General features: G+C 34.5%; 1 protein-coding gene across 3 annotated transcripts in view; it reads left to right on the forward strand.

Annotated features, from left to right (window-relative positions):
• LOC117208454 (protein eva-1) overlaps positions 1-17163 on the forward strand; it is a 144007-nt gene that overhangs the window by 12660 nt on the left and 114184 nt on the right. For all 3 annotated transcript variants that reach the window (XM_033449650.1, XM_033449652.1, XM_033449651.1), the window contains exon 2: positions 4026-4243. In XM_033449650.1, coding sequence (XP_033305541.1) covers positions 4082-4243 — 162 coding nt within the window. In that variant the 5' untranslated portion in view covers positions 4026-4081. The remainder of the gene's footprint in view (positions 1-4025; positions 4244-17163) is intronic.

Raw genomic sequence — 17163 nt, forward strand, 5'->3', positions numbered from 1 at the left:
CAAAAATTTATCGAGTTTTAAAATCTATTTCCTATTTATGCTAACATAATCAAATAATACAATAGGTGAAACAATATTTTTAAAACATTCAGCAGCGTATCGAAGCACGTGTTTCAAATGACTCTTTATTAAAATCAGAACAACTTCGTTCATAAAAAAATACGAGATAGATAAAATAAAAAATTAGAAGCTTTTCGAAAAAAATATTCCTCATCAATTGGTGAGACGATCTAAGGTATTTGAAGGTAAATCCTCGAGATATCGAAAGATGGATCGCGATTACACTGGTGGTTGTCGGATCGCCGTGAAAAGCGATTTCAGGAGCGAGCCACACTCGTCTGCGTCTCGTGATCGCCGCGAATGTGGCGAGGATATCTTCCATGGGGGTCGATCTTTTTCCTTCTGGCACACATGTAAGAGCGTGTGGAGTTAATGAGACGGAAGAACGGGCGGCACGATATTGCAAGTTTGAGAAATAGCCTCATAAAGGCGTTACAGCGCTGCTGAAACTCGAGGTGAAGCCCGGCAAGGATTGAAACGTTCACGAGATTCCGGACAAAAAAGCCGCTGTCATGAGTTTCTGAGACGTACGATCGTGCTTCGTATAATTACGCGTTGGTAATCTCCGCCCGTGAGCTTTACAACGTGTATTAAAGACATAACGGGCAATAGTGGAAAGCTTCGAAGCATCGGGGATCTTTGGTTCGTAGTTTCAGGCATCGTAGATGGTTTACAGTGAAATGCAACAACATGTGATTGGAACTGTTGTACTTTCCGATATTTTGGTTTAGGGAGTTTAGTAAATATGATGTAGGGAGTGGAATTTTAGGCTTTTTAATTTTTCGATTTGGAGGATGAAGGGATAAGTTATTGTACAATGGGAATCTTAATAAGATCTGGGAAACGATGCTTCAGAATAATCTGTAAAACAATTTATTCAGTTAATTAGGAAGGTAAATTCAAACTGTTTAATGCTGCAAATTAAAAACTCCAAACATAAAAAAATGCAGATTTATTGTAAATTTCAATATTCAAATTTAAAGATTAAAATTCAAAGTTCAGATCTAAATATAAAAATTGTTAAATATCCCAATTCAAAAATTTAGATTATAAAACTTGATAGTGTCTTTGTACTAGCCTTTTCAACTCATAAAATTAAAAAAGTTCCTTCGAAACACCAATAATTTAAGGATGGGACAAATTTCTAATTAAGCGGTCTCTATAATCTTATTGTTACGTCTAGAAACTATTTCCCAATAATCTTTCTAACCATTTAACCATTCACTCCTTTCTAAACCGAACAATCCTTATTCATCCTGAAAATACCATCGCAATCGGGTTAACCTCCATAGCGATACGTTTCGATCACATTGGTATAAAGCAAAGAGAAACGAGGATCAGGTACTTTATTCTGACGATGCGTCGATGCAATTAGATGTTCGACGGCAATGAAATTTACCTTTCTCCCACATAAACGAAATTACCGGCGTAGAACGAACGATAGCCTTCAGGCCACGTTTCACCACAACTTTGCCAACGTTTTGCGAAGCAACGATCGGTAACAAGAGGGTTCGAAGCGTAGAGGTGGATGTTCCTCGAAGAGCACTCGTCTAGTCCCACCTGAATTATCGGGTCTACTGCTTCGACATCGATCTATCGGTTCCCATCCTACATGGTCGAAAAGCTGAGAAATTTCGCACGTCTGTTCGTCCCTTTCATGTGGTTTGCGCGAGAATTCCGCAAGCAATCAGAAATTTTCCTTGCATTTCCAACTCACTGACGCTCAATTAGGAGGAAGTTTATTATCCCGAAAGTTGTGCCTACATGCGGTTTCAATGGTATATGACGCGTGTTTCATTTGTTTTTATAATACGAGAGTGAAATTGAACTGTATTAATCTTTTATACCCGTGGTGTTTTCATTGTGAATAATGATTCTGTTAAAAAAAACTGTGTTTTCTAAAGTAATAAGAGAATTAACTAAGATACGCACCTGTAATTTTAATGATGTGTTATTGGACCGATGATTATTATCTTTATATGAATTGTTTGATTTTATTAAAAACGTACCAAAAATGATTTTTATATCAGTCATATTATATTGAAAATAAAGAGACGGATACAGATACACAAATGATAAAAAAATATACAATATACAACTTCTCTTATTATAAAGGTAACGAATATCATACACTGTCGCAAAATTGATAAAGAATTTTAAAAACATTTCTGCCACCCTTATTTCTAGAATTACTTATTAGTTTTTCATAACGATAAAAAATGCAGTAGGAAATACATATATTTGTATTTTACCGTAATATTTTATTATCTCTTTATAATGAACAATTAATTTCATTACATTTTACAAGTATTATATATAATGATGTGTAGCTAACAGAAATTTTCTTATTTCTTTTTTCATGCTTTCCTTCGGACTGCTCCATTTTATTGGTCATTTACGACGACTTTGGTGATGGCGATGGTGGCGGTTGGAACAACGACACTGTAACAATTCGCATGGTAACAACGACACTCTGATTAACTCTGGTGATGGTAACCACGATAACGTTGCGGTGTATCGTACCGATGGTGACCACAATGCCTGGTACATCGTGGTGACGGTGACAACAATGACACGTTAATAAATCATGCTGATGGTAACCACATTGGCATGCTAACAAACCACGTTCACGGTGACTGTACTGATACACTAACATTTTGTTGAACATCTTGTTGGGTCAACGACTTAATTGCTCCGCGTAATGTATCCCTGAACGCTTTTAACTACGAAACATTTCTTATATCCTGCTTAATTTATATCCTATATTCTGCAATTGATGTCTTTATTTTTATTAAAACAATGTCTTTTATTGCGATAATGTTTCAAACATTATGTTTTCTTCATCTTTTGAATGTTGTTGCTTTGGTTTTATAATTGCTATTTCCTATACTTGCGTCTACTTCGCTATCTTTATAATATAAACTTTTTCTATCTCGCGTTTCATTATTTTTGCTATGAAAAAATCAAATTCGTTTTATATTATTATAAATTTCATTCATTATTTCGCTTCAACTTCGGACCCACACAATCTATCACTATTTACTACGCCTACTAACGCCATTGTTTCTGTATAACCACTATGCATTCTCTCTGCGCAATTGTTGTACTAACAATCTCCACGTTCTGTATAACGCTATTCGTTTCTCTATAATATTTCTATTATCATACTTATTTAATGATGAAACTTTTATCAACATCATCAACACACGATTCTCTTAAAAAAAAATTATTTAAAAAAATGGAACTAAATTAACAACTTTATAAATGGTTCGCTCTGTCGTTCTTCTCGATGTCGATCATGATACCAATCGGTTTGACTGAAACGCGGTAACGTCTGCGGTTCCGTGCGCAAACTTGCCGTTGAACTTCACAAATGTGGTCCGTTGTTCATCCCGACTGGCTTGTATTTCGCGTGTAAACGAAACGACACTGCTTTCGCGGGTGTCATCGATACATCGCCGTTCAACCAATCCTCGATTGATCCACTCGTTAATTACCGCCAATCTCCCGGAACTAATCACCATTGCGGCGACACTGTAACGGGTCATCAATCGATCCACGCCGTCGATGGTTCCTTCCTTCCGATCGTTTCTATGTATTTCACTTCCCTTTCGTCCTTTCTTTCGTTTGTATATCTGTTCGCGCAACTCTTTCATCTCTTGTTTTATATATTTTCATATTTGAATATTCTGTGCCTCACATTTATTATTATCTTACATTTCATTGTCATCGATGATTGAAATATCTCTTCAATCCCATACAAATCACACGATTTCCTAATTGACCGAATAAATTATTTTATTTTGATTTTTTGGCTGAAAAATTTCATCGACAATTTCTTTTATAATTTCATTAATTAATCTTCTCGTGTACTTGCAACAATTCTCTTTCCTCGTTAAATAATCTTCATTGTTGCATCTTACATCGCATCTTACATTGCACATACATGTTGTTTAACGTAACAGCCTTGTTATTAGGCACCCTGAAGACCTATCAGCGCGCAGCTTGTGACGAGGAGTCGATGACACTGAAGTGTCCACTAGGTACCACCATCTCTGTCGTTCTAGCTCAATATGGTAGAGCAGGAGCAAATGGAACCGATAGGTGTAGCTCCTCTGATCCATCCATGTACATTGGGGACAGACAAACGAATCAGACTTGTATCTGGCCGCAATCGCTGCAGGTATGTGTCTAGAAGGCAACTTTTTAAATAATTCAGTCGTTGAACGATTTGAAGAAGGAACGAACCTCTTGTGATAATTAAGAAATCAAATCGAATTTTCCGTATCTCCTGTTATTTGATCTATTAGAAAAATAATAGCTCTAATCTTTTCACATGTAACAGTATCTTAAAATAATAAAGATTGATGAAAATTGATTGAGGTTGATAAATTAATAATAAATAATCGAATCGAATAAATAAATGATCGAAATCAGTAAAAATAAGTAAATATGCAAGAATTAGCGCTGTGAAAATGATAAAAACGAGTTACTAATTAAATAAACATGGGAAAAATAATGTTATAGCGCTACAAATTAATTGAGATTAACAGAAATAGGTAAAAGTTAATAGAAACAATAAAATATAGATAGAAATATAGCAATAATGTTTACATATAAGAATGGGGTAATTATGTAATAGTAATTATGTAGTTATGTAATCCCTCTATTTCTTCCTCTTTTCTTATTTTTTTATTTTGTTATTCATTTGCATTTACTGCACTTAACGTTTATAAATAGGTAACTTTATGTTATCGCATTTACGATGTGTGGACTCATCTTTACCATCTTCTGTGCATACAATAAGGTATAGATGATTATTATTCGTGCGATGAAGATAAGTCGGTGGTTAACTAAAACCACGTTAGCATAGCGAAACTTTATGTTAAAGTAGGATCTAAACTACGATCGACGCATGGCTTTCATCATCAGCGTTAGGAAGCTTCGTATATCGAATGTTCTATATTATTACTTCCCATAACTTACTAATTAATGTTTGATTTTACCAACTTTAAATTATGCTTGTACGTCACATAATCGACTGAAAGTTGTACTTTAGCTCTTTACTCTTTCACGGGTAATTGGACCTCTGACCACAGATTCGAAGACATTAAGTGGATAACTACTAGTAATATTTATTAAGAACGGATATTCTATTTCTATATATGCCGATATTAAACAAGCTGAAGTTGATTAAAGAAAATTAAATATTTTACGGAAGGAATGAAACTTTATACATTAAGAATAAAGTTTATCTTTTACTTACTTTCAATTATTGATATTACTTTAGATATTAATTCTTCACAAACATCTATTAGATTGTCCGAAAAGTGTCTTTCTTTTACAGACACGTCTTTTACTACAACGCATCTTTATACAAATATGAAACCTAATCTGTCGAACGTTGTAATCTTTATCTTGATAGAACAAAATGGATCATACATAATTCGATAAAATAATATAAAACGGAAAATGTTGTGCATCCATTATTTCCTTATAAAACGAAAGAATCTTTTCGGAACATTTCGGAACATAATTTTCAAACATTCTTATGTTTTATAATATCTCTCAAAATATAAAACTATTCTACTGTAATTTCTTTTTAAGTGTACTATTTAAAATTATTAGTATCTAATACTTTATTTGCAAATCAACCTTGCACAATAAAAAGACTATCCACTTCTTTACTTAAAAATTATCCAAAACCATTGAGCATTTAACATGAAAAAGATCCATACTGGACACTGAATATGTAAGCGATGAGAGACATTTAAGGTGAAAATCAAATGTGACACACTGCATATTAGCTTCCGCCTTGCTCCGAAATATGTCTGAAATAATTTCCACATCCATCTTCCGATATCGGAGAAACTTCGCGGAGCAGTAACTTCAAAAGTATCGGATCGTCGTAAAACATTACGAATCGGATAACCCGTGATCCGATCTTTGAAAGTTACAACTCGCGACCGTCCCTCCCGCGAAACTTTATGTCATCTTATATTTATCGGTTTCTTGCGAAATTCTGATTTCTAATCCGTAGGAGGACGCAGACGATTGCCGTAGTACCAGGATCTCTTTCCGGTGAACGAGAAATCGAGCCGGAAGGAATCGTATCGTAAAACCGTATCCACTTTGCCGAGTTAACCCTTGCACGCGGCTCAACCCTCGTAACTTCTGCTTAGGTCTGTAAGCTTTCGTGCCCTCGCTACGCCTCCGAAAAAGATTTCCACCGAAACCCTTTCATCGTTAGGATTTCGGATCAGGCTTTAGTCGAGTCGTGTATTTACTTACTATGTTGCGTCTGTACGATACTTTCAACCTTTCTCTTTCTTCGTTTTTTCTTCGATCATCGCTCTGTTTGGTGAGTCGAGGATTTCTTGGATCGGTTTCGTTAGAAGTAGGTTTAGGTTAACACGTTTGAAACTGGTGGCACACTGTGTATTTTATGTAGTGTTCATCCGCAGTTTAACCAATGATGTATCTTTTACGTCATATAAATGTATTCTCGTTATTATTTAAGTGTAATAAACTGTGGATGCTTATACAATTTCGTTCATTAATTCTTTGAATAATTTTGTTAAAGACCTTTGCTTAAGATTCATTATACTCCAAGTAAACTGGTATAAAAGAATTCTGAAAGATTGTTGCGGTAGATGGAACGTATCTTCTAAAATATTTGATGACAAATAGTGCTGATAACTGAAAGATAGACTCGAAATATAAAAGAATATCAAGAATTCGACAGAAGAGCATGATTATTTCTAGTTAACTTGTTCCTCTTTTATATCGCCGCTCCTGTTTTTAAATCAGCTCAGGTCTTGATCACCTTGTTTACGGAAGTGCATAATAACTACTTTGAAAGTCTTAAAGATCACTCGATTGGAATGTTTTCAATTCTTGAACGTCGCAGCATGTCCTACATTCGCTTACATTCTTAGCCCTTTGTTTACCATAAAAATGCAGAAATAATGTTGCAAAATAATAAGTAAAGTTAAGAGTGCAGCTTTAGTCTCTCTTATATTTCTATTATATCATACAAGCAACCCTTGAGCCAGATATTAGAAACATTTTTCCATGACAATAGGAATTCGAAGGAAAGAAATTAAAAGATCAATAATATTTTTTAAGTACTGTTATCAATGTCTTTGTTACATTCAATCGCCTGTTGAACCAAATACCAGATGCTTTTTCAATAGAAGTAAGAAAGAAGAAAGAAATTAAAGAGTGAAATTTCGCTTGGTTCACTGATGATCCAATTTGTCCACCCAATTTGGGATTAATTCTTTCATTATCTACAGACAGTAGAACTACTTTATCTTCCAATTAACCATTCTTAGAAAAGATTTCTTTATATTCTTAAAATTCTTTGTAAATTAACGTCTTCAAAAGTCAACAAAACAAATTTCTATCTCTGTACAATACACCGTTAACCGTTTTTGTACATTATCATTCGTTTCGTCGTGTTGCGGAAAGAGCGACATTTGAAACCGCATTTCCTCTTTCCTCTCGAATAAGTCGGTCGCTGGCACACTCGACGAAATAGCCGAGTGTCGTTTTCAGGTCAGTTGCCATTATCTTTTCGAACGTGGATTTTAAATGGCGGCCATCTCCTCACGCCTCTTTCGTCCGCTTATTCGACCTGACTCCGCTCTGTTTCGCCCGCGACGAGACTCACGATTACCAGTGGATTTCCACGGAAAACGAGCCATGTCTCTTGCGTTTTCCACTTTCGACACCTAACCGACCGCTTTTTAGTCTTCCTCGATTTTCTTCGTGGTTCGGATGAAACGGAAATTACACTTTTAGTCGTTTCATTTTCACTTCATTTCGACCAAAGAATTAATGACTGCCATTTTAAAAAAAAAGTAATAGCGTTATCGAAAGGATTCTCATTTTTGCGCAGGTTTTCGAAACAGAATAAATCGTAAAAAATATATCATATATCTCAACGTAGATTTTAATCTAACTCTAGTGTTGTTTTCTAGATTTCCATATTTCTGTATTTCTTTTAACAAGGCTTTTATTTTAAGGGGAATATTACAAAACTGCATCCAATTCCTATGTTTTGGTATTTTCACGTCAAAAATTGTGTAAAAGTTTTATATAATGAAGTTGAAAGTTTTTCTTACATGCTTGCTAGATAACCCCAATATTTTGATTACTTCCGTAAGAATTAGAAAAATTTAATTTCTTAAGGTAACTTCTAGTTCTTCAACGAAACATTCTGAAACGATGTTTTCTAACTCGAAGGTTATTTTAGTTTTGCAAAATGACATCGTTTATTTTAGATGGAAAATGTGAAATTTGTGTGGTTGTCCTGTTACAAGGATTAATTTGTACGTTAGTTTGCGCAACAGAGATTAGCAGGACGAAACGGAATGCCAGGTTTTGCAGTCGCTTGCAAAATCCTATTGTGTTTCCGTGCAATTAACTGTAACGTAGAACGAACATCGCAAGAGGGTTTGTAACTGCATTCGATTTGCGATTCTGAGCGGAGTAAATTATACAATGTATATTATTATCGAGTATTTATTGGATATCTGTTAAAGATTGTGTTAAATTAAAAAAATTCAAATTTCATTTTATTAATTTTCCAATTTTGTCATTAATTTATCTTAATTTTCCTTAGACTAGTAAAGAAAATAAATCCCATTTTTTATTAGAAAAAAGAAACTGCTGTAAATTCTCTTTGTTTGACAAAGTAAATCATTTCAAAATTTTTTGTAAAAATATAGAGTTAAGGGGTTCGTTAAATCATATAATTTCCTTTTCGTCTCAATACACACTACAGACGATAACTTATCGATAAAGTCACAATAGAAATTCGTACCGTGCTATCCAATGGTCAGGAAAGTCGTACAAGGATTTCGTATTTCACGTTTCCATTGCTCTGGAAAGCAGCTATTGTGCGTGATCCTTATATGGTGCTGAAGAAACTAAATAAAATTGCTCTTTTTATTCGATCAATGATCTCACTCTTGATGGCGTTTCCAATAAGATCTTTTTCCAGTGAGTCTTCAATATCATAAAATAGTTTCTTTCACTCATCCAAATCATTAATCATGTCAAATCAATATATTTCACTCTTGTCACGTAAAAATATTTGTTTCGCCTATTATCATTTAACCATCATTTACATTTAGAGAGTAGATAATTTTCATCTTCAATAAAATTCTTTTATTTTGATTTAAAATTATTTAAAAAAAAATTATTATGACTAAAAAAAAATATATATGTAGTACCAGTAGAGAGAAGATACATTTTTATGTGACCAGCAGTTAATTAAATGATAACATGGAAAAGATATATTTTTACGTAGCCTATTTGAAATATGTTAATTAACATTGTTATAATAACATGAAGTAATAAACCAGAAGATTTATTATTCCAAGTCTGAAATAGTCGTCTCTGTTAGAAAACTAAAGTTTGTTAAAAAAATTACTTTCTACTAATCATTAACGATAAAATGACATTTTCCGGAATTCTTTTATAAAGAAAATATAATGTTTTAAAATTTGAAACCTGTTACGACCGTTCGCGGAGAGACGCGGTCGCGAGGAAAACGCGTCAGCGAGAGGCGTAAATTCTCGCTACGATTCGGTGAATCGACGCCGCGAAGTAGTCGTTCCCCTGTTTCGGTTAAGATAACAGAGGTGGTTGATTGAATTTGACACAGTGGTAAGTTATATTTCACCGTTTATTCCACAACTTATAACGAGGATAGTTACACTGGTGCGTATGTACGAGATGAGTGAGTGACTGATCTGCGGGTGTGTCTACCCGCTCGAAGGATGTTGACCGTTCGAAGGATGTAAAATCAGTACTGTCTTGGGAGCCGATGATGTGTCGGAGGAAAACTAAGGATGGGTGTGTCTAGCGCACGGGACCATCGGATTTGTTGGTGCCGATGTTGTTTAGGAGAGTGAGGGAATAGGCTTCGTTTTTAATTGGTTAAACGAAGGGTCTTAACCGCCCTCGAGAGAAAGTGGTTAGTGGGAGGAAAGTTGCAGCGTGCGTGAGAAAAACCAACTTTCCTTAGTTAAGCCGTGGTAGACAATAGTCTTTAGAAATTCCTCGGAACCAGATGTTTGTTTGAAGGACCTTAGCAGGCAAGTGACTCGGGTTTATGACGGATGCTTAAGGCTATTGAGGGTACGCCGTACGGAAGAGCGGACATCTGGTGTCCGTCTGGCCCGCGGTGTGTGACCTGGGCCAGGCAGAGAGTCGCCCGGCGTAACAAAACCGTTTTCTCGAAAAGAATACATTCATCATTTTGGTCAATCAAAAATCTATAAAAGTATAATACGTTGTAAATACGTCCATCGTAGAAAAATTAATTCAATTTCTCATAAAGCAACGTAACTCGAATAAAATCTAAAAAGTTGTGAAAACCTATAATTTCCTAGTACCTAAAACCTTCTAACGTTTTCTCAAAGAATATTGGCCGCCATACCGCGTAAGCATCAATTCGTACGATTATGCAGAGGAGTAGAGCATGGAAAACAATCTTTCTCTTTGCTTTCAGAACCATGCACTTAGTATAATGTGATCACTCCGATGACGCAACGAAATATCGTTCGAACTCATTTACGTTTTTCAACTGGAGTTTATCGGAAATGGAATATGAAGATGTCACGCCGAACCGTGGAGGTTAGAAGAATAGCGGACAATCCTCGAATACGTGGCACCAGGCCAAATACGCTCGTTATTTTGATCGTCGCGATAATATTTATTATTGCGGAGTCAGGCAACTGCGGAAACATCGTTTAGATTTACCGAACAACCATCAATTCCAGCTTTTACCCTTTCTTTCTATTTGACGATTTTTTCTGTGGAAAACGAGGCGGTGGCGAATATTAAACGGAGAAGAGTGTCAACAACGGAAGATTACGAGTTGCAATTTTGCCGTCTTTAAAGCCCTAACGCGACTCCACGATCTTTAAAAATTAAAACTTTCCAGCTCATCCTGTTATTCTCCTCACTTAACGAGGTTTTCTGGAGAATTGCGCGTTAGCCAAAGGGATAATGTGTTTCTTCTTTCTCTGAGTGTTTTTTCCAGTATTAGCATTGCATCAATTCTATATAAATAATTAAATTATTGTTAGAGATAATAATTTGGTATAAATATAATTAAATTTCATTGTTAGGCCGTGTATATTTATTTAAATTTTTAATTTTCTTAACAGAAACTTATATAGAAATTTTTTTTATTCTTTAGATGTTATAAAAAGTACATTAGCTGGCATGTTTTGTATATTTTTGCATATTATGTATATTCTACACATTGTAGCGCATTTAAATTTTTCATAAATGCATAAAAAGGTGCAGTCTACCTGTTATGAAAGCCTTGAGCATTTTAAGGAAGTGTTTTATGTGATCAAGCATAGTCGAAGTAGTCTTGAACAATTAATTAAACTGACGAAAATGTTTGAACTATATTCCGGAACGATATCTCGAAGAACGATTCTTCATTTACGGAGAATGCAATCCATTAGTATTTTCATCATCTAATTCTCCAATATTTCCGTAAATTCGTTCATTTTAACAAGGAAACACTGACTAAATTAACCGATTGTTCCACATACTATTACAAGTATTTTATTTTTAGTACTTCGACAGTTTCCATTATATTTAATATCCCTTCATTAAATCAGGATAATTCTGAACAACCCTTGCCTCTAATTAATTCATTAATCCTCTTGTCGATCGCTATAACAACCTTTGGCACACTGTTTGCCCAATTTCTATGAGCACTCTCGAGAAGTTTCGCGTATTTATCGACCAGAGTAAAGGAGATTTGGCAGACTTTCAAGATTTGAACGACAGAGTCACTCGATGATCATGTAAGTCTACCTCTTAACCGCTAATGACCAAAGTAAACTATTTGCTCGACGTCAAAAGACGCGATTCTTTGACGGAAGATTGAAGGGGAAGTTGGAAGAAGTCGACCTTTGAAACGCATTCGCCGATGCAAATTAGCTTCTTGACGCTCTTTAGAAAATCGTGTTAATTGGAAGACTGGTTGTCGAGACCATGGGATCCAAGCGCGCAAAAATTAATTTCTAATGGTCGACTTCCTATTATCTGTGATTCGCTCCAAGGGCTTTTGAAAAGTCGACTCGTGCTAGCTTCAAGTCCTAATACCACAGAAAATTTATCGAAGCGAAGAGAACTCCAAGGAACAACATATGAAACGTTTGAAAATTCAATCTTCAAGATTGACAAGAGTATTGATGAGTGGAATATGAGCCGAAGTTTTGTTCAGATTTTCTATTGAATATATATATAGCGTTGTGTAAAAGTTTCAGATCTGTGTTGTTTGTTCTGTAATAGAAATTAAATTTTTATTAAAAACATATTGAAGTGGGGGAGAATCTATGAGAGGATATGTGAAGCGTTTGAAAATTTGATCTTAAGATTTGTTAGGAACGAAGTTAATGAAGTTTCTTTTAAAAGTTTTATTGAAATTTTCCATATGTAGTATATGGTGTTATACAATTATTCGTATTATTGCTTCTCTAACCGCAATTAAATCTAGTTTGTGAATTTGGATGATATTATATGCAAATGTAATTTCAAGAGATTTTTTAAATATTTTTAATAATTAAAGCCGGCATCTACGTTAGCTCCCTAAATTATTTGAATATTTGCCATAGAAAACTTTTATGAATATACTATTGTAGGATTTTTTATTTATTTAGAAATATCAGAAATTGGGGTTTCCAATGATTTCTATCCTATATGTTAATTTTATTGGTCGATAGATCTATTTACAATGGATTAAACAGGAAACGATGGTTATTTAACGTGAACTAAATACAGTAATGTGCCATAACTAAGACAACTAAATAGTTAATTTACAACTCTCGTCACCGCGGTTCCAATACTCTCTTTCACGCAGACCATCCTCCTTGACAACGCTGACAACACACTCCGATAACGTTGACCACACTGACTTCTCAACTAACGACTGCCCATTAATTCGTCTTTTTCCCTTTAAGCATCCCTTTGTCTTTTCTCATAGCCCCACCACGTACGTGTTCCGCAACAGTCCGCGGCCATGGTCACGTAGGCCTTTTTTTTCGCGTAACTATTCGACTGAAGGACCGACGACACATTGATGGGCCGCTCGGTCCATTGAAATTTCCAGACCCTTTTGGCCTGTCGGCAACATTGTTTATGGTTCACCCGATGTTTCTTAGGCAATCTGCCCACGATACTACATTATTTTTGTAACATAAAACTTTTTCTCTAAATGTTAATAGATACAATAATAGTCTAGTGCATATAATAACAACCGGAATATCTATAATTTGATGTAGATCGATATTGCTACTGAGAATTACTTACAGGAACCACTTGCCTGATATTGACTCGTTCTCCCGGAAGTGTGAGAAAATCGACGATCGCCGACCACGTTTTCCATTTTGATCCCGGCAATAAGGGCGAACGTGTGCAGTAAACGTTACACCTTATCAGAAGCTGTCCGTCCGAACCCCATTTCATACAGGTTTCAAGCCGAAGGAAAAAAATAAAATTTTTACAGCCTTCATACGACCGCTTATTCGCATTATTCAGGCTTTATTGTATACGTAAAGGAAGGAGAAAAAAGAACCGTGGCTCGATTCGCGTGACCATAAAACCAACGGAATAAACTATAAAGACGAACGATTGGGTCGATGGCAATTCCGGAATCATACTTTCAAAAAACATACGCGTATTCAAGCTCTTTCGTTGCCCCTTTTTCCATTTTCTTCCTTTTTTGTCTGCTCCTATCTTTTCTTTTCTTTTTTTTACCTTCGACCTATGATTTCCATGAAAACGTCGAATTCTCGATGGATTAAAAATTCGAATCGATCCCACCGCGTTTCGTCTGAAAATTTCAACGAAAGATTGAATTCCTTTTCGCTGGCCTTTCTCCTACCTCGAGCTGTGCTGCTCTTTTCATTCGGTTGAAATATAGCTCGCAGACCACGCGATACAAATACAATCGTAAACCACGATGTAGGAAAGAGAATTCTCCAGAGTTTCACCGGTGTATGAACGGAATCGAAAATCTTCGACGAACGTCCTTCTCTTTTTCGCTTTATTCACTTTCTATTGATGGCTCATTCAAGAGAAGTACATCGTTACTTGGATGATTCTAGGGAAACTGAGAGGGATATTTTAATAGAAATGTTTTAACTTTTTTAACATTTCTCTTGGAATTAAAATAAGACGATTTAAATAATCATTTAAATAAATACTTGAACTTATAGCAATTTGTATCTATTCATAACTGCATAGAACTGTATTATCAAATGCCGCACATAATGTAATTAATTTATTACTATATCGCATATTATTTCAAACATACCACAGAAAATTCTTCTACGTGTGTCTCGAAGTTGAAATAATTTCGCCGTCTCGATTTAACGAAAGTGATCTCATTATGCGATAATGAGGGGGTACACGTGATATCGGGTCGCATAATGAAACTTGTATGGCGTAATTTCGAACGATAATACATGCACCATTCATCGTTTCAAAATAGCAGACACGTTCTCAATTTTTCGAACGTATCAAAGTATACCTTTTTAATTTCAACGATTTCGTGATTATTGTAAATATAAATATGTATGTAATCAATTATTGCATACATATATTTTTTTAATTGGAGCCATATTTTAGGATTTTATAATTGTATAATCGATTGTATCAGTCGTCATCAAACACTAATTTCTGTTTAATAATACATAGTATTGCTAATGACATTGTTTGCTCATCACCGTAGTTGTCTTTAGAAATTCCATTTACAATGCAATCAGTATGCTACAAAATTAACAGTCACGCAAACGCGATTTCTGGTATGAATTACTGACATTATTTGAAAATTGATTTCCGATGTTGCAATATTTAACAAAACGATCTGTGTAAGCTTCGTTACAGCATCAAATTTTGCCATCGGAATTTTTGGTCCTTTGTGCCAAAACAAATTCGGGTCAATGAAAGTAATAAATTTGAAACATTTGAAAATCTAAAAAGTGTTTCATATTAAACTTCTACAAATAATTTAAACAAGAAGTCAATCATGTTTGATACGTTTTGGTAAAATGATAGTAAACCTCCTAAGTTTACCTCTCTTTAACGTGCTCACATTTATAAAAGATAAAAATTGTTAAAAAAATTTTTCAGAAGCAAGAACTACGAGTTTCATGAAAATACATGTCAGGAATTATTCTCTTCAATAATGCATGTAATAATGAAATATTTATTATTAATGAATTATTATTTCTGATCTTCCCGAGTGTGTTTTCTATTGACGCTTGCGAGAAGAATAAACGGATTGGTCTATTGATGTACGATACATTGTCACGAGAGTCGTATGACAGCTTGCGAATTCAGAAGAGTTCTCCGATATACATCGATTTGGCAATTGTATACAAGCAGTCACCAGAGAAAGATATACGTGTTATTAAAGGAAACGATATTTACGTTTCACTTTGCTCTCTTAAAAGAGCAAAATTTCACACCATTTTCGCAATGATCAAAAACCAAGAATAGACAGATAAAAAGGATTGTTATTCCATCTTACGCAATAATAAAAAAATTAATGGGATTAAAAACAAAACAAAAGACGAAAATATAAAAATAACATGTTCTACCCTGCTCATCTCACTAATCTAAATTTTTTTAATTGCGACGTGCGATTATTCGAACGACAGGTACGTTCATCGTAACTGCGAGATGTATATTTTTCGAAACGTTCTTCTTTTTTATCGACTACGCGCATCGGGAGCTATTCCGTGGAGCGATGACTCGCGATCACGATAAATCGACGTATACAATCACGTGGAACACGATCCCAGTTTGTCGTTAAATTCCGATAACAAGTCCTAGTTTTTCCAGGCTTGAAATAGTCGGCTGATCGAAGTGTCTTGATAACCAAAAGCTCATGATATTGCAGATATCTCATGTGGCAAGTCGATGGATTTGTCCTTCCAGAAAAAAGAGAAAAATGAGGATATAAAGAGGAATGATGTTTTCGTAACTGCGACCTCGTTTATTCGATGTTGGAATTAATTGACTCGTATTTTCTCGGAAAAGAATGGACCTTAACTACCTTGTGCATTGCGATTGCAATATTTTCAGAATGTTAGAATAGAATTTACGACTCGTTTGTTTTTGCTAAGACACTAATGCCCCCTAATTTAACTCTATTACAACCTTTAGATCCGTTTAATAAAACATCTTGAAATTACAAACTTAAAACTAATTGAGCTATATAAAGTTATAACAAAATAGTATAAAAAGTAAGGATGTTGAATGACAGAAATAGGGATGGGAAGCATTATGTTTTTTGGAGCCAAACTAGTTCTCTCAAATATAATTTTATTAAATACTGGTATTTATATTTAAGAATAGTTTAAGGTTGGAATATACGAATTTGGAATATATAATTTATATAATATAATATTTATATAATATAATTATATAATACTCTGTTAAACTTAACACGTATAACATCCATTCCTGAATTTTTTTTCCTTAATACATTCACGACAGAGTAAAATGTATTTAAATCTACTGTTTTTTTGTTACTAAAAAATACGGTTAAACTTGAACTTTGAAGTATTTTTTTTCAGTTTCGTGTTAAAATATTGTATATTCATATCTACTGTTCCATTAACGCATAAAGTATTATAAATTTCTTTATTTGTTGAAACAAAATTAAGATACAAATTTGAGTAGTAAGGTTAATATATTTATAGTTGAGTAATTAACGCGAATACAAATTATAGAAGATTGGAAACTAAAGAACCTATCAACTTTTCCTGGTTATGACAGTGAGGCATCATCCTGCTAAATGATTCGTCGAGGCGACTCTAGCTAAATGGTTGAAATCCGCTTGAGTTATGCAAAGCCGATTACATAAAATTAATTGCTCTGGACAGTCATCCAATTTAGTCGTTGAGCTCAAATCTACACGATTTACAGATATTATTAGCGGCTGATTTATTTCATCTCAATCAGTGGGTTTTAAGTGTCCGAGATAATATTTAATAACGTTTCGTTGGTAATATAATTAGTTTTAAGTATTAGCTAATTACGATATTATTGTGC

The sequence above is a fragment of the Bombus bifarius genome, unplaced genomic scaffold, assembly GCF_011952205.1.
Source record: "Bombus bifarius isolate JDL3187 unplaced genomic scaffold, Bbif_JDL3187 scf7180000008119, whole genome shotgun sequence".
NCBI lineage: Eukaryota > Metazoa > Arthropoda > Insecta > Hymenoptera > Apidae > Bombus > Bombus bifarius.